Raw genomic sequence first — 18,443 nt, 5'->3', positions numbered from 1 at the left:
CTCTCTCTCTCTCTCTCTCTCTCTCTCTCTCTCTTGTAATCCTATTGGCTAACATGTCTTCTCTCAGACCTCTCTTGCAATCCCATTGGAAACACGTCTTGTCTCAGATCACTCTCGCTATTCTATTGGCCAACACGTCTTATCTCAGAACTCTCTCGTTATTCTATTGGCCAACACGTCTTGTCTCAGATCTCTCTCGCTATTCTATTGGCCAACACGTCTTGTCTCAGATCTCTCTCGCTATTCTATTGGCCAACACGTCTTGTCTCAGATCTCTCTCGCTATTCTATTGGCCAACTCGTCTTGTCTCAGATCTCTCTCGCTATTCTATTGGTCAACTCGTCTTGTCTCAGATCTCTCTCGCTATTCTATTTGTCAACACGTCTTCTCCCAGATCGCTTTAACCCTCCTAATGGTCAACACGTCGATGGCCTGGAACTCGTTTGTCTCGGCTACCTGGGGTGACGGCTACACTACAGGTCCTGTGTTTGTGGGCTACGGGCTGTGGAGGCGATGTGGCAACTCCGAGACGGCGCCCAACTGTGTCAATCTACTGGGCTGGAATCTACGTGAGTTATGCTGCGGATGTTGTTGTTGTTGTTGTTGTTGTTGTTGTTGTTGTTGTTGTTGTTGTTGTTGTTTTCGTCGTCGTTGTGGTGGTGTTGGTATGAGAATGGTAATGTTATTGTGATCATCATTATTAATATATTTAATGCCATAACTTTTGTCATAATAATAATTATTTTTATTATTATTATTATAATTATTATTATTATTATTATAATTCTTATTATTGATTTTTCATTGTTATTTTTATTGTTATTATCATTATTCTATTGTTATTATCAACATCATCATGAAAATCATCATCAGTAGTAGTCCTAGCAGTAGTATTGTCGGTTATTGTTTCTATCGTTTTGTCGCATATGCCTATAATTGTTGTAATTGTCGGTGTTGTTGTTGTTAATTTTGCTGTTGTTGTTGTTGTTGTTGTTGTTGTTTTTGTTGTTGTTGTGGTTGTTCTTGATGGTGGTGGAGAGGGAACTGCTGGTACTACTACTACTACTACTACTACTACTACTACTACTACTACTACTACTACTACTACTACTACTACTACTACTACTACTACTACTACTACTACTACTACTACTACTTCTTCTTCTTCTTCTTCTTCTTCTTCTTCTTCTTCTTCTTCTTCTTCTTCTTCTTCTTCTTCTTCTTCTTCTTCTTCTTCTTCTTCTACTTCTTCTTCTTCTTCTTCTTCTTCTTCTTCTTCTTCTTCTTCTTCTTCTTCTTCTTCTTCTTCTTCTTCTTCTTCTTCTTTTTCTTCTTCTTTTTCTTCTTCTTCTTCTTGCAACTGCATAAGGCCATATGAGCGTCAAGGGGTGGATGTTAACAGAGACGTCCATTTAGGGAATCAGACATACTTTGCTCACCTCTCTGGCCTCAACAGCACAAAGTCTACTTCGACTATCAAGGCACCCCCGAAACAGCAATTCACAAGAGAGTGACTATCATCAAAAGACATAGAGAAAAAATGACGATAGTACGAATTAGGGGGAAAACCCAGAAGTTCCCATTTGCAGTTCAGGCGCAGTTATGAGCATGACATTGATGAATCAGTCTATTTAGATTTCAACTGAGCATAAGAACGAGTCAATTTCTTCCCTTTGAGAATGGTTTAAAGACGCTTCAGTCAGTTTCACCGCCCCGGGGCGGGGGTTAGACGATGATGATGATGATGATGATGATGATGATGATGATGATGATGATGATGATGATGACGTGTCGCTTACTGTCCTAAAAATGTAATCTAATTATTTGTGTCACTCCACAGAATGGTACAGGACGGTGCAGGCGTTCGCTATCATGGCGTTTGTGTGTGTGAACGTGTGTTATCTGCTCATGATCCTGCTCGTCTTCCTCAATCGGTGCAAGGGGAGCAAAGCTATCTCCCTCTGGATCTGTGTTCTCTCTTTCTTTTCAGGTGAGGCCACTCTCTGACTTTTTCTCCCATTTCGATACCGGTAATGTATTGTTTTTGTAAGTATTTTTACGGCGCTTGCAACTGCATAAGGTCATATGAGCGCGCGGGACACATTAAACTTTTTCAGGTGGTAGGAAATTTTGAATTTTGCCCGGGTGGCGGCCGAAGCCTACTCTTATCGATTTTACACCACCAAGGGATCTTTAACGGGCGCAACTTGCACATGGGCCCTCCGAGATTTTTCGCCCTTGTCCGAGAAGGCTAGGTGTAGATCTTTCCTACCAGAAGATCAGAGGTGTGGCTGAAAGACAGCAGAAAGAAGAAGCCAAGGAGTAATAGTAGAAAGGCTGTAGAAAGAATGAGGAGTCCAGAGGAGGGGGACAAAGGAGATGAGGGAGTGGGGGCAGAAAAAGGAGACGAAAGCAGACGACAGAACATTGCTAGAGAGCAGGAAAGGAGGTGAAAGGAGACAAATTTAGAGATGAAAATTTTTCGGTCACTACCCGGATTCGAACCTGGGACCTTTGAATGAGAGGCCAACACCTTAACCTCTAGGCCACGAGATACCCCCTCCGGTAATGTATAATTATAGTGCGATCAAAAATTTGTGGCGCAACTTATTGTCGAGTATCTCCTCAACTGTCTAACATAAACTCTCCAGCTTTTGCAAAGCGACTTGAATCAATTTGTCTTTTTGTGAACATGTTAGCTCTATTTGAGAAGATTCCTAAATAAAAACTAATTAAAAATCCCAAGGTGGTTTCTATAGATTTTAAAAGTTTACAGCCGTCATTTTTTTCTAATCGCAAGAATACACTTCCTGACCGCTTGTTTTGGTATAGTTAGTTGTTATGAGCTTCGAAGCTGTGACAGTCCCACCCGGAGTTCGATTCCTGTGTCAATCGAGTTTTTATCGAGTATCCATGTTTTTCGACTGGGACGTTACATTTTTTTTTGCCCGTTTTGGTCCTGGTGGGCAATATCGGATCCCAACGTCTATATAACCTAGATTTAGATTGTGTCTGTGGAGACATAAAAATAACTTACCTAAAAGTATGCGACTGACTGTACACATAGTAAGATCATTGTTGCCTAAGATGACAATTTCACGGGCTCTTTTCTAAAGCCACGTCAGCGAACATTACGACAGCTTGGTGGCAGATCTGACCAGAGCTGTATATTACGTGACGTGGGGAAGGGCAACAAGGTGCAAGGACAGATTGGCTTGATCTTAATGTGTCAACACCCTGGTCGGCCCTTTCACAACCCCCTCTCCCCTCGCTCCACAGTCGATAGATAGATAGACAGATAGATAGATAGATAGATAGATAGATAGATAGATAGATAGATAGATATATAGATAGATAGATAGATAGATAGATGCATAGACAGATAGATAGATAAATAGATAGATAGATAGATAGAGAGATAAATAGATAGACAGATAGATATATAAATAGATAGATAGACAGATAGACAGATAGAAAGATAGATAGATAGATAGATACTCAAGTCATATATTATTTTTACTTATCCTTGTTTTCTCCTGGGATGCTGGGTGGCCTTGATAATTTTGTGTAGCTTAGAGTCCCAACAACCCTCCTCCTAATTAATCTTCAAACATATGAAAAAGAGCCTATAACCTGACCAATCTATCAGACGATTGGATAGACTGATGACTAAGTAACCTTAGAATAAAAGAATACGTATACCCCCCCCCCCTCCTTTTTTTTCGAACGTTTGTCTTGTGCAGATATACAAATGTATTGGTAGAGACCCAACATAACTTTGAATTTCTGCACAAAACAAAAGTGTTTTTTTTAAAAGGTGGAAATAATGCCAATTGACCATATCCAACCACTAACATATCTGAATTCCAATTATCTGCCTGTAGTAAAAGATATCCCCACCCCCCCCCCCAACCCCCCAAAAAAAAACCCCAAAAAAAAAATCAAGACTAGACATATAAAAATTCATTTGTACGAACTGCAGTGAGGTTATTGAACACAGTGCTACAAATTAATGAAACACACACACGGAGAGAAAGAGAGAGAGAGAGAGAGAGAGAGAGAGAGAGAGAGAGAGAGAGAGAGAGAGAGAGAGAGAGAGAGAGAGAGAGAGAGAGAGAGAGAAAGAGAGAGAGAGAGAGAGAGAGAGAGAGAGAGAGAGAGAGAAAGAGGGGGAGAGAGAGAGAGAGAGAGACTGTTTTACGGGTTGTTTCAGCACGTGAAACATGTATTTACTAATGTCCCGTCTTGCTGTGTGTATGCGTGAGTGCACCTAACCTTTGTAACATTCCACTGTCATTGTAAACGACCGATACAAATATCTCACTGTGAGAAGAATGACGATTGTCATTGTCCCTGCCAATGTTATTGAGCTTACCTGCCCTGTGCCCCCAGCCCTGTGTTACCTGGTGGCAGTCACTGTCTTTGCTGCCTCCTTTGATGACGACTTCACGGTGACCGGAGCCAGCTCCACGTCCCTAGCCTTTGGCTGGATCATGACCATCATCGTGGCCCTGGTACAGGTGCTGGTCGGCGTCTTCATGATCCTGGAGGCCCGGAGGATGGGCGCCAAAGTCATGGACCTCTGAACACGAGACAGGAAACTCAACGCACTTCTTCTGCTTTAATAAAAAATTTAAAAAAAGATAATTATATTTTTTTAAGTTACAGTTTGTGTTATAGAATTTGTTTCAAAGTCTGAGTTACGCTGCGTTATAACACATTATGAAAACTGTATTTCTTGTTTTGAAATCATGAATGTGAACAAAAGTATGTAACTAGGGTTGTATTAATGGCTTCTTTATGAAAAATGATTAACATTTGAAAGCTAAAATAAAAATACAGAATCATTTCATGCTGTCAGTGATCAGGAATGAGTACTTCTAAAGTAAACCAGTTGTGCAAAGAATTGATATGGAAATTGTATCAAAATCTGAGATATAAGGTGTACTCAAAGACGCTATAAATAGAACGAGAGGTCCTAGCTGTGACGTCACGAGTGTGAAACTTGAGGGGCGCGTCGCCATTTCGGAGAGGAATAAAAGGCCAGTCGGTGCACAGCAACACTTTTCAATCACGGATTTATGATACTCTGGGAAGTCTTTTGATGTTGATTTCTTTTTCATGCGATTTGCCTATCGCTAAAATGTACTCATAGGGATTTTTGTGATTGTTTACGTCTAAAAGACCCAGACAATCTCCAAATAATGCTAATATGGTGATATACACACTGAGACCTTTCGGGTGGGTACAATTCGGGGAACAAAAAGGAGGAAATGGACTTCAGAATCTTATTAAAATAAGAAACACAATTTCATTGAAATCTTTTGTTGTGCGTCGCGCAAACAGTATGTTTAGATTTAGAACCGCTGACCACCACAAGGCGCTCGTGTCGGCCCTCTGGAGTCAGGAATGTGACTGAGAAGTTGCTAGAAGCTTCAGATGCAATTCTAGCACACTTTCAAGGCTAGCTGAACGGAAAAGAACAACTGTCGATGTCGTTGAGATGAGAGACTATAAAGTAGCCAACCAGATATAACTATACAGACCAATAAGGCCGGCGTAATATGTTACCTCTTTTGGGGAACCGATGCCACACAGCATGTCATATTTTGTGCAACAGCAGCACCAGGGATTCAGGGAAGATGGGGGTGTTGTGTAGCCAAACACCATTGCCAGACAAAGCCAATTAAGAAATATTGTGAACGGTTAAAATAAACCGGCTGTTTATCTTAGTGTTGCATTTTAAAATGTTGTCAGTATATAGATATTTGTGCACGATATTAGACAATGCTTTTTGGGGGAGCGCACAGGATCCATACAATAATAAGTGATTTACAATATTCCAGCCTACAATTAATTGCTCATTTTTTAGACAATAGCGCATTAATATATTAATTAATTAACCCAGTCTAAACCCCCTTCATACTCTATGCAGACCTAGGCTGTGAATCAATGGAATGAGAGTCTAGGTAAGATGACATAAAGCAATCCATTTTGTAAGTAAGCCTACAGTATGAAATTGTCCGTTTTCTTAAAAAACTCAATTACTCACTTTGTCTCCCTCCGGCCCTCCCCACCCCACCCTGGAAAAACAATACCTCATAATATATCTGTCTGTTCATTTGTAGCCCATATTTAAGAGCATTTATGTATCCCACAATCGGTAGGCAGGTCATGGGGTATTGAGGATGTGTGTACGTTATATGATAAACAACAGCAAACAAAAAGAAAACTTAAATTAAAACTGAACTAAGCTTCAAACTCTATGAAGACGAAGGCATTCCGAGGGACTCGTAGCGTGACAGCGCTGTTTCTTATCCTTTAAAAAATGGCGACAAAGAGAGCTGAGCGGGCCAGAACAACCATAATGAGTTTACGTGGGTGACGTCACAACTGCGACCTCTAGTACTATAATAACCTCTTTGTGTGTACCTTATCGTGTCACAGCGCTCCACGTTGGTGCACTGTTTTTCACACCACTTTAGTGCGTAGCGTTCCTCTTTGGTGCGCGCTATATCAGAGCCTGTCACGTCGCCGCGCGCCACCTGGATTCAGGTAGATCTACCTGTGCAAGCAACAAAAAAGTTTGCCTTTTCGTTTTTCACTTTCAAAATAAAATAAAAAACAACCCAGTATTCAGATAACATAATTTAGTAATAGTTTCTTACTGTCAGAAGTTGAGTTGCTGGAACACTTTTCGATTTACAGGCGAATTTCTGAGGTCACTTTTGAGAGTGTTTCCGAGACGTTTTACATACGGTACGCTGAAAGTTGTGGCGCTTAGCCCGACGCTGAGAAGACTCACTTTCAAAAGAGTCACAGATTCTATATACATAGAAAATCCGAGGATGAAGATGATTCTGAAAGGATGAGGTTGCTATGCCGGTTCACGATAAAGCATCACCGTTAAATTTTGCCAAAGAACCAACCAGAAGTGAATCGAGTATACGTGAGTTTAGAATGCATAGACACTGATGATCGAGGATAGGACTGACCGGTTGTTGAATTTATGATATGTCGACGGATATGCTGTACAGCTGTGAAGGAGAATATAGACAGGCAAAAAAATGAAGGAGAATATGTAGAGAGATTAGAAGAGAAAATGCTGTGGGCTCGAAACACAAAGAATTTTCCCCGCGTTTCTCAGTTTACTGGTATTCGGTGGAATCAAAGTCTCACAACCCAAACAACCGTTTGCATTATATATTTACTGGCTGGTCATTACAGAGGAGTTGATAAACTTTTATAAACCTGAAACAAAACGATAAGATGAGAAAGGGACCAATGGTAAAATCTGCACACCTTGGCAAGTTGTTTACATTGCAAAACCAGGAAACCAGATAATCTTGTAGAAATGGAATGATTCTTTGCAATCTATTTTCTTTCACATGGGTATACTCAAGATACTGACTTTCTGCAACCACTGACCTTGAAGCCCAGGCTTGCACTCATCTGTCTGTTGAATAATCAAGTACACGCAAAGAAAAGGTTCCTTGACAGTTCTCTCTTCTCGTTTCATATGTCAAACAACATAGCACCAGAGCACCACGGAGAGCGTTATCATGACATTTAAACGATGATTGTTTGTTTTAGTTGAGGTTTTACGGTGAAAGATGAAGCCGTTTAATTCATCCCGAATCTACAAAAGAATTTTTTTTTTTTAACTTGTGAAAACTATAACAGGATTTGTATTAACGAAACCATGGCTTGCTTCAGAGGCCGTTCCCGACCTTAGGTTTACCTGAAGGATAAACGCACCAATGAAGGATTCAAACAAAGTGAAGTCTGCGAGAGAAAAGCTCGGTACGTCTCTGTTCTCTAGTTATGTTCTGAGTCAAAAGACGAATCAGCGTTTACTCGTAACTGTAAGTTTGATGATACCACTCTTGAAAAACGATCAGCGGCCCCAAATCAATTTCTCACTCGCAAAGTTCTGCCAAGTCGAGTTGGTAGGTATATTTTCGAAAGAAAATGTTCATTTTTCTTTATGCGAAGAAAACCCCCTAGGAGATTCAAATTTTTACTGTTCTTAAAATTTTAGGCAGACGTATTCCATGAGGCAATTGGTTGTTTCTCTTTGTTAAAAGAACAAAACAAAATAAAATATGGAACCACTTTTGACGTTTTAGGTTTGAAGCCTCTAGTGCACCGGAGACTGAGCAGGTGTTGGAAGTGTATAAATCAGCCTTGTGTTTTGAAAAGGTGAAGGTGTTTTGACTCAGGACCCACTCAACATACGACTCAATTCTACAAACAGCAAAGTGAAGGGTATTTATTGGCTTTTTTTCTATAAAATCGAAACTTGAATCTGCTTATGCCATCTTTAGTGAGAAAGACGAGAAGTTGAAGAGGCCAACTGGCTCTGCTGTAAATGGTTCTATATGATGAACAAACAAAATAGCACGCTTTCATAATGGCTGCAGAAGCTTAACCGGAATTGTTTTCCTCCTAGAGTAAAGAGATTTAGACAGGTTTGCTTTCTCGGTGGATTGCCTGATTTAGTGAGTTTTCTGAAAGTGGAAATACCATTGGGACAAGTGCAGGTGCCAAAAAGGGGCCAGGGAAGACAGCTCTTCTGCTCCAAAACTTGACCTGGCAGATATTGCAATTAGACTCCATTATTATTGGTTCCCTTCCGAATTGGAAAGGCTTCTTGTACCCTAAGTACAGTCTTTGGATTGCCACCTGATTACCTTGCTTTGTATCAGACTACAGCACTGAAGGCTTCCCAGTCTACTCAGTAACACTGTTTGTTCTTCAATTTTATTTTGTTTTTTAAAAAATTTTTAGGGGGGGGGGGTTCTATTCCCCTTTCTTCTCTCCTACACTGATCTTTGCAAAATGGTATTTTGAAGACCAGACTTGTTTTGAAACATTACAATTCCCGATTCCTTTTCTTTGCTGAGGTTTGAAGATCTTCATGTGGCTTACATCCGATTGAATGCTTAGGGAGAAGCTATACCAAAGAAAACACAGATGTCTGGAAGGAGTAGGACAATACAGGATTGACAAGCCCTGAGAATGTTTTGAAGGAACACAGAAAAACAATAATTAGCGATTTTGAATGTAGAAAGAAGCATTGGGAAATTGTGTTCTGGTGGATCAATTTTCAGGAATCTTAACTCTTGTCTCTTTATGTGCAATGGCAAAGAGTCTGACGATAACACCACTAATGTCAGCTGAGAGATAGATATATATATATATATATATATATATATATATATATATATATATATATATATATATATATATATATATAAAAGAGAGAGAGAGAGAGAGAGAGAGAGAGAGAGAGAGAGAGACAGAGGAAGAAAGAGAGAGAGAGAGACAGACAGCGACAGAGAGAGACAGACAGCGACAGAGAGAGAGACAGAGAGACAGAGAGACACACAGAGAGAGACAGAGAAACAGAGATACAGAGATACAGAGAGACAGAGAGACAGAGAGACAGAGAGACAGAGAGACAGAGGTAGAGAGAGAGAGAGAGAAAACAGCCATATTATGTGGTAAAGCAGTTAGGCGATTCGCTTCCGCTTGCTAAATACTCGAATTCGATTCCCGAGTCTCGAATTCGATTCCCGAGTCGGGAGAAATTTCTACCGAAAACCACGGTCTTTCTGCTGGGATGTTGGATTCCTTTCAACCCGCGTTGTCCTGACAGGCATGGTCGGAAGCCCGCCTCCTTAATGATTTAAATAATATCAGTGGGGGCGTAAAACTCCTACAGTTACATTTTCAGAGAGAGAGAGAAAGAGAGAGAGAGAGAGAGAGAGAGAGAGAGAGAGAGAGAGAGAGAGAGAGAGGGGGGGGAGGGGTGGGGGGAGAGAAATGTCGGAATTTCAAGGAACATGAGGCCGGTTTCAAAAGGAGGAGAAACGTCTTTTCGTATTTTCTTTTTCTTTTTCCTTTCCTCTTTTTGTGTGTCTTATCGCGCTCGCAGCTGCACAAGGTCATGGGCAAGCACGACACATTTTTAGCTTGTTAGTAATTAATTATGAATCGTGCTCAGGAAGCGGCTGAATCCTACTCTTATCGATTTAAGGATCACCAATGGATCTTTAACGTGCGCAACCTGCACACGGGACCCCAGAGATTTTTACGTCTTTCTCCGAGAAGACTAGGTGTTAGATCTTACCTACCCTGCGATGAGGGGTGTGGCTGTAAGACAGCAGTAAGAAGAAGCAAAGGAGAAGCAGTAGAAAGGCAGCCTAAAGAGTCCAGAGGAGGAGGCAAAGGGGTAGAGCGGGGATAGGGCAGAAAGAGGAGACGAAATCAAATGTAAGAACATGATCAGAGAGCAGGAAAGAAGGCGAAAGAATATTATATTTTTTTTAGAGAAGAACAATTTCCGTCGCTTTCAGGTTTCGAAACTGGTACCTATAGAATGAGAGGAGAACACCTTACCTCTCGACAACGAGAACCCGCATTTTCCTTCAGGCGACAGTTGATGAAGTGTTGAAACCACTTGGTAACATCTAGACTTATTCTTGAGAAAACACCCAGCTGGAACAGAGGTCATGGGGTCCAGTAAATCTGACACTTTTACTTAGTTTGTAATATTCCTAACTATGAAAGAGGCATGTTCTTAATTAAAGAGAGTCAGTCAGCTGAAAGCAACACCACGTATACAGAACCTTTTGGCGGCAGTAGGGGAAGTGCACAGGAAAGGCGTGCAGGGCTGGTATGTCAACGGTGAACAGAAAATGCCAAAAGAAAATGACATTGCACTAGTGCTCAAACTGCAAAGCTGCACTCTAATTCAAATTATGCTTTAGTTAGTTATAGTACAGGTTTTAGGGCGCTCGCAACTGCATACGGTCATATGAGCGCCAGAAGATTAGAGGTGTTACAAGAGAGTAACAAACATAAAAAAGAAGAAGGGGAGACAAGGACGGTAGATGTTTGATAGGAAAGAAGAAGCAAACCACACCAGAGCACCCGCCAACCACCCACTCAAATTATGCGTGTGTTGACACAGATTTGAACATTACTTTGACACCATATACAAACGTCAATGATTTAAAACCGTTGAGATATATATTTCTTTGAAGGAAGTTATTAGGGGACTGTACAGTCTCCTTGCGCTACCCACTCGAGGACAGTGCAGTCCCTTTGCGTCGCTTTTGACACTGGAGTACTGCAAAGAAACAACCTTTGACCTTTGGATCGATGTCAACAAGCCATCCTTCTTGAAGCATGTTTTCTCTTCCCTACTATGTTTTACCATTGGATTCTAATCAATTTCAAAATGGAAATAAATTTTCAATAAAAAATATACTTTAGAAACTATAGAATCATCGCTTTCTTCGAGTTTGTAAGTTTCCTAAACTAAAAAGCTAATTTTCTCAAAACTAGACCTTTATACCCTACCTCTCAAAATGTCAAACTTCTCAAAATACTACTAGAGATATTTCAAAAATCAAAAATTCACTGTGTTCAGCATTGAATATTCTATAAGGTGCAACCCTTAACTCTAAATAGTCTAAATCAGACTTTTGCTACCTCTCTTTGGGCACACACACACACACACACACACACACACACACACACACACACACACACACAAATTTCTCCAAAAGCCTTTTTGTAATTTTTCAGATGATCGATTTCTACCGGTAAAAATCTACAAAGACTTATTGAAACGTAAGCAAAGTATAATGGTGTGTATGTCAACACCAAGAACTGTTACATGAATTAAAATTTTGTTTTACAGTGATATCTACTCAATTTGGTCATGAACGTGCAGCATTTAGTTTACGTTTCCTGACATAAACTACTGTATGATATACAAATAGAAAGGACGAACATAAATTATTGTATAAAATTTGTTTGCAAATATCTTTTAAAATTTCTGATTTATAGACATTTATAAAGACACATTTTTATAAAGTCCTATATTTTTTCAACTTCAATGATCATTACGCTATTATAAAAACAACGATCTACTTTGAATAAATATTGTTGAAAAGAATTTTAATGACAATGACAATGAAAATCTTTGTTCATCTCACAGGGAGAGATTTGTCTTGATTTTGTACATAATTTTTCTGAATGGTGTGAAAATCATAAGCTGCTTTTAAATGTGAAAAAAAACAAAAGAACTTGTCGTTGATTTTAGAATAAAGAAACTGCCCCTGCAGCCACTCAAAATGAAATGTGAAAACATCGAGCAAGTGTCAGACTATAAGTATTTGGGTGTTACAATAGACAACAATCTCAACTGGCGTGTCCACACTTCTCTCCTGCATAAAAAAGTGAACAAAAGACTATTTTTTCTTAGAAAGCTAAAGTATTTTAAAGTTGATAAAACATTGATGTCCATGTTCTACCATTCAACCATAGAAAGTATTATCAATTTTTGTATAACAGCATGGGCCGGGAACACAAGACAACAAGATAAAGAAAAATTAAATCGACTAATACAGAAAGCATGTAAAATTTCAACATCTTCATTTCCCTACTTGGATGAATTGTACATAACAGCTTGCACTAAGAAAATTAATTCCATCTTTTTAGAAAACAAACATCCCTTGTTCCCTCAAATAAAAACCTCAGTCAGAAGTAAAAGACCCATGCTTCTGATCTGTAACAAAGAAAGATACAGAAGGTCATTTTTACCATCATCTATCAAAATGCTTCCATCTTAACCATCTATCTTGTTTAGTGTACTTACGACCTTAGAGCATGCATCAAAATAACATTGAGTGTGTATCTAGCTTACGATTATTATTGTTTATATTGCTGCTCATTTATACTATGTATGTGATTGTAAGCCTACTTGTGTGTGCATGTGCGTGCACGTGTGTACGTGTGTGTGTGTGTGTTTGTGTTTGTGTGTGTGTGTGTGTGTGTGTGTGTGTGTGTGTGTGTGTGTGTGTGCGTGTGTGTGTGTGTGTACTCGTGGTGGAACACCAAACCAATGTGCCAGGATCTGGACAATAAAGATGTATCTTATCTTATCTTATCTTATCTTATTGTTTACAAAGGTTTTTTGCATTTGAAATATTTAATTCTTGTTTGTAAAACAAATAAATCTATGTACGTCACTGTTTATGAATTTGTTCACAATGTTAATATACAAACACACGCTTTATTAATATGCTAATGTAGGCATATGTGTTACATAGAACTGGTATTTAAAAGCAGAGCGGAGAGAGAGAGAGAGAGAGAGAGAGAGAGAGAGAGAGAGAGAGAGAGAGAGAGAGAGAGAGAGACAGACAGACAGACAGACAGACAGACAGACAGACAGACAGACAGACAGACAGACAGAGAGGGAGAGAGAAAAAGAGAGAGAAAGATAAAGTGAGAAAGAGAGAGGGGGATACAGGCAAACAGACAGACAGACAGACTTGGTTAGAAGAGGGAGGGGGATCCGGGGGTTCAGACAAAGAGAAGGTTTGAGAAGAATCAAGCAGCAGAAGCCGAGACAAAGAAGCGGAGAAGTCGACGGTTGTCTTCTCCCGCAGTATGTGGGAGCGTGGGGTCCCTCCATCTCCCCAAGGTGTTGACCCAGATTTATCTATACTTAGTGTCTAACACGTCTAAAACAACACCAAAATCTGCTTCCGAATCAAATCCAAACTATTGAAGTCTTGTTGTCCTTTCTGTATGTTTTTGAATCCTTGACATTGCTGTCTTAAACTGGAAAAAAGATTGCATCTAAGATGAGAAAGTTCAAAGGATATACGAACAAAATCTGAAACTACTCCACGACAGCCACTACTAGAGCTACAGTAATAAAAAAAAATTTTAAAAAGGAGAAAACTAGGGGGCTCTCGTGGTCTAGAGGTTACAGTGTTCGCCTCTCTTTCAATACTTCCCTGATTCAAAACCTGACAGCGATGGAACATTTTCTTTTCTAAAATGTTCCCCTTTCATCTCCTTTACTACTCTCTAACCAAGTTCTGTCGTCTGCTTTTGTCTCCACTTTCGGCCCCAACTCCCTCCCCTCCTTTCCCCTCTTCTCTGAGCTCCTGACTCTATCTGCAGCCTTTCTACGGCTACTCCTTGACTCCTTCTTACTGCTGTTTTTCAGCCACACCCCTGATCTTAGAGTAGGTAAGATCTAACTCCTAGCCGTCTTGGGTAACGGTGAAACATCTCAGAGGCCCCGCGCAAGTTGCGCACGTTAAAGATTCTTTGGTGATCCAAAATCGATAAGAGTAGGCTTCGGCCGCCACCAGGACAACTGAAAATGTTTAAAGTGCCTGCGCACTTGTATGACCTTATGCAGTTGTGTGCGCCGTAAAACACTTACCAAAACAAACAAGGAGAAAACTGGTTGGGACACACAGTACAGCTTGAAAGCTTGGCTATAAAAAAAAATAATCTGAAAAAATAGATAAATAAAGAAAATAAAACCACCATCAACAGCAACAACAACAACAACAACAACAACAAACATCATGCTGTTGCTGATAGTTGAAAAACGGAGGCAACAGAAAAAGCAGTTGTGACATCAAAGAATGGACCAGTCGGCCAGTAACCTCAACAGCGAGACGACCTACAAAGAAACAAGGAGAAACATTCACTTCCCCTCTCGATACAAGTCAAAGGACGAATGAATGAGTGAGTGATAGTAGAAAACTCACCTTCTAAAACTTCATCAGTACGGCCATAAAGAAGTTTATCTACATCGGTACAGTTACCACGCCCCCAATAGGGGCAATATTCCCAAGAAGACTTAATATCCCGAAAGGCAACAACAATAGAGAAGAAGTGTCACCTCTAAATACTTTATGAGTTCTAGGATTCTTACAGAATATAAAACGCTTTATAGGGTTCAATCCTTTTGCTCTGTTCTGTCACATACCATTTCAGCTGTGATTTGGTCGCATATGGGATAAGTTTCCAGGCCAAAAACAAAAACTGTTTAGCTCACGAAAATAGGTCGGGGGGGGGGGGGGGGGACTTATGTTCGTGGAAATGGATCCTCTATAAGACCAATCATTCAAGACGATAAGAAACCCGTCATTTACACCACATAGGGTGGACACTATTTTACATAGGCCATCTTTTAATTTCTATTGGTTGACGATTTGTGAGGACTGTTTTCAAAGCATGTTAATCTGAAGAGTGCTAAAACTTATGATAGGCTTCTTTTGCTACTGGATTCATTTTCGAACAGCTAATTTTACGACAGGTAACTTTTGTGGCTTGTTTCTTCAGTGATCGACTACTCTTGTGACTGAGTTCACTTGTTTATATTTCAAGTGTTTTTATAATAAGAAACTTTTGAAACTCGCTGCTCCGGTGACACGGTTGGTTCTATGACTTCCTTCACAAACCTCTGGCTATATTGTGACGGCTACATAGTGACTTGTTCCTCCATTGTCTACAAGTGGCTGCTTACGTCAGTACACATGTCTACAGCCTTCCGCAGTCATAACCATCCAACTTACTGCTTCAAAAATATTTTTAAAGTTTTTATTATTACTCATATAATGTTTTACGGGAAATTACAGGAAACATTAAATCATTGAGAAAACACAGGCATACACATTCATACAACAACAGTAACAGCAACAACGACAACATTGATAACAAAAACAACAACAAAAACAACAACACAGCAACAACTCGTGTTATCGTTGTCAATAAAGACGAAAATCTCTCTTCAAAATGTTAGATTCAAGAATCTGTATGTTGAATCTTCGACAATTTTATTTCCGTTTTGTTCTTATTCTGTCTTGTGTTGGAAATGAAATTTGGACGAAGCAATATCAGGATCAGTCAGTGTCCACTGGAACGTACTCCAGACAACAGTGTAGCAGCGACTCTTGTGGAAGGAAAACACTTTTCCCCGGGGCGAGAGGTCTCCTTGACTGTGCCAGTCACTGCCAGCTTGACCCGTCTTGTGTGGGCGTCAGCAGAGGTCAGAAGGAAGAACACGGCCGTGTTGTGGGTCACACAGACGACTGTTACATTCACAAAAGCTGCACCAAGTCTTTAGACGGCGCCTGTACAAGTGGAACCTCACAGTCAGAAGTGTACTTTAAATTTCCCAACATACCAGGAAGTCGAACCAATGGGTATACTACAGAAAAGTTTGAGGAATCAATAAATACTTCTTCAGTCACCGGTCCACCAGTTAGCACTTCAGCAATTAGCATTTTACCTGTTAACAATTCACCAGGCAGTACTCTATCCGTTAGCACTCCACCGGTAGCACTTGGTCCTCATCCTTGTCAAAATGGAGGTACATGGGACAGCATGAAAAACACTTGCATCTGCAAAGGTGGCTGGGTAGGCTCGGTGTGTGACCGTTATGCCACCAGATGTAGAGAACTCTACGCTTTTGGGTACGGCATAGCAGAACGCGACGTGCACATTTTCCCAGAAAATGCCCCCCAACCTTTCCGAACTATTTGTGACCTGAACAAAAAACACACCAGGACTTTAATCTTCAGAAGTGAAGGCACTTTTGACTTTAACAAAGGCTGGAGCGACTACGAAGAAGGGTTTTATTTCGATATATCAAACATGTGGGTAGGTCTCAAGAACATCAACGTCCTCAACCGTGCAGGACTAAGCAATGCGCACATTTCCGTATTGTTCAGCGATGGTATGCAAAGGAAATACTACCTGTCCATTTCAGTGGGAACTTCTGCCGACAACTACACTCTTACAATGGTGACCACACCAAATGTCAGCAACAAAGGAAACCCCACCAAGGGTACCAGCGATGAGCTTGGAGATTGTTTGTTGAAGTCAAACGGGGCACAGTTTGTGACTCGGGAGTCGGACAAGTGCATGTGTTCACAGGGCGAGAGTTGTGTGGCCAGGGCGGGGGCGCCTTGGTGGTTCCACACGTGCGACCAGGACTGTAACCCTCTAGCCAAGATGTACAGCGTCGTGCCACGTGACTTCCGCTACGACAGGATGCGTGTCACGGGTTTAAACCTCCACGACTCTCCTTATGCAGAGAACTTTGTATATGTAGAAATGGCTTTCAATTTCATCTTGTAGTACTTTACATAATATATCATTTAAAATATACGGCATTATGGCGATTTCAAGCGCTCGCTAAAATATCGATTTTTCAACACGTCTAATGTCAATTTAAAAACATATTTTGTGTAGATTGTTTTGAAAAGTTGATCAGTGCCACTAAATATAAAGTTTCTGTTTTCAGAGGCATTCAAGCTTTGGAATTCTACCAAATTTGGCGGCCATTTAGAATATATAAAATGATTATACGTAACATATAAATAAATAGTATATTATATATATGTATATATATATCACAGTTTTGAAAGTTCGTCACTTCGGCCTTCGAAAACTTCCGACCCACTTAACTTAATTTTATTAAATTAACGGTGGTTCCGAATCTTTTAAAGGGTGCACAGTTTTATTGAGGAGCCCGAAGTCACTGTAGTTTAATTTTCAGTTTTCCATAGTTTCGTTTCCTTCTAATCTTAGGAAAGTCCACATTCTAAGACGCCTTTGTAATCAAGTGAGGTGTCCGTTCACTATCCGTGCGCACTGAAATTATGGAGTGTACAACCACGAAAGCGGAAAAGAGAATCAATCTATACATATCTGTAGTCCAGCCAACACCAAGCGTACATCTTGTCGACCTCATCACACTGAATCTAATTGGCGAATCTCTCTGATTTTTTGCATGCACCTCTGAATTCCAAAAGACTTTAAAAATCTTGATTTTCGTGCAAATGCGACAAATATAAAGAGGTGCTGTCTATATAATCATTAGTAATTAATTGCTTACTAAACTCAATATTGCGCAATTCCTATATCATGCACGGTACCATGCTAAAACCATAACAATACAGGGTGTCGTTGCCGGGGCTTAGCCAGAAATTTCAGGGGGGGGGAGATACAGTTTGGCCAAACACACAACCGGTGATCAACAAAGTGTTAAATTTGAAGCGCTGATAGGCATGTCACTGGGTATATACCTCCCCCCCTCCCCCGTACATATCCATAGGCAGAGCCACTCCACTTCCTAAACATACATTGACATGTCTTGTATTTTTTTCGGGATTTGTTATAGAATCAAAGCGACGGCCTAGATCAGCTTCTTTGGAGAAATAGTTCAGTAGTTTCAAGGCAACAGGTTTTTTGTTGGTTTTTTTGTGTTTTTTTTTGGGGGGGGGTTGTAAATTAATTAATTAACCATGGTGATTAATGAAATAGCGACAGCAAATTGAAACGTATGTGATCTCAAAGACTGTGAAAATATGACACAAATTTTATTCTTTGTATATCACAAGTAGTCAAACTAAAAACCCCACTGTCTCACATTAACTGCTGGACTAAAAACAACTCAGTCTTGCGGCACATGTAGTCATTTCAAAAAGAAAAAAAAAAAAACCAGAAAATATATTTAAACAAATTTAAAAAAAACCCACTCAACTACAGTCATTGTTCTAATAAAAATAATCCAGGCGCAGACTTAATTAAATACTAATGATTATATAAAA

General features: G+C 40.1%; 1 protein-coding gene across 1 annotated transcript in view; it reads left to right on the top strand.

Moving 5' to 3' along the window:
- The window catches only part of LOC101851819, a 12,190-nt gene extending 7,365 nt beyond the window's left edge, over window positions 1-4,825 (top strand). Inside the window, exons 2-4 of the mRNA XM_005105598.3 lie at window positions 395-569; window positions 1,841-1,990; window positions 4,393-4,825. Of these exons, the coding sequence (XP_005105655.1) occupies window positions 395-569; window positions 1,841-1,990; window positions 4,393-4,586 (519 nt within the window). The 3' untranslated portion in view covers window positions 4,587-4,825. The remainder of the gene's footprint in view (window positions 1-394; window positions 570-1,840; window positions 1,991-4,392) is intronic.
- Window positions 4,826-18,443: the final 13,618 nt, after the last annotated feature.

Source organism: Aplysia californica, unplaced genomic scaffold (genome assembly GCF_000002075.1).
Source record: "Aplysia californica isolate F4 #8 unplaced genomic scaffold, AplCal3.0 scaffold00480, whole genome shotgun sequence".
NCBI lineage: Eukaryota > Metazoa > Mollusca > Gastropoda > Aplysiida > Aplysiidae > Aplysia > Aplysia californica.
This window is presented reverse-complemented; position numbering and strand designations above follow the sequence as displayed.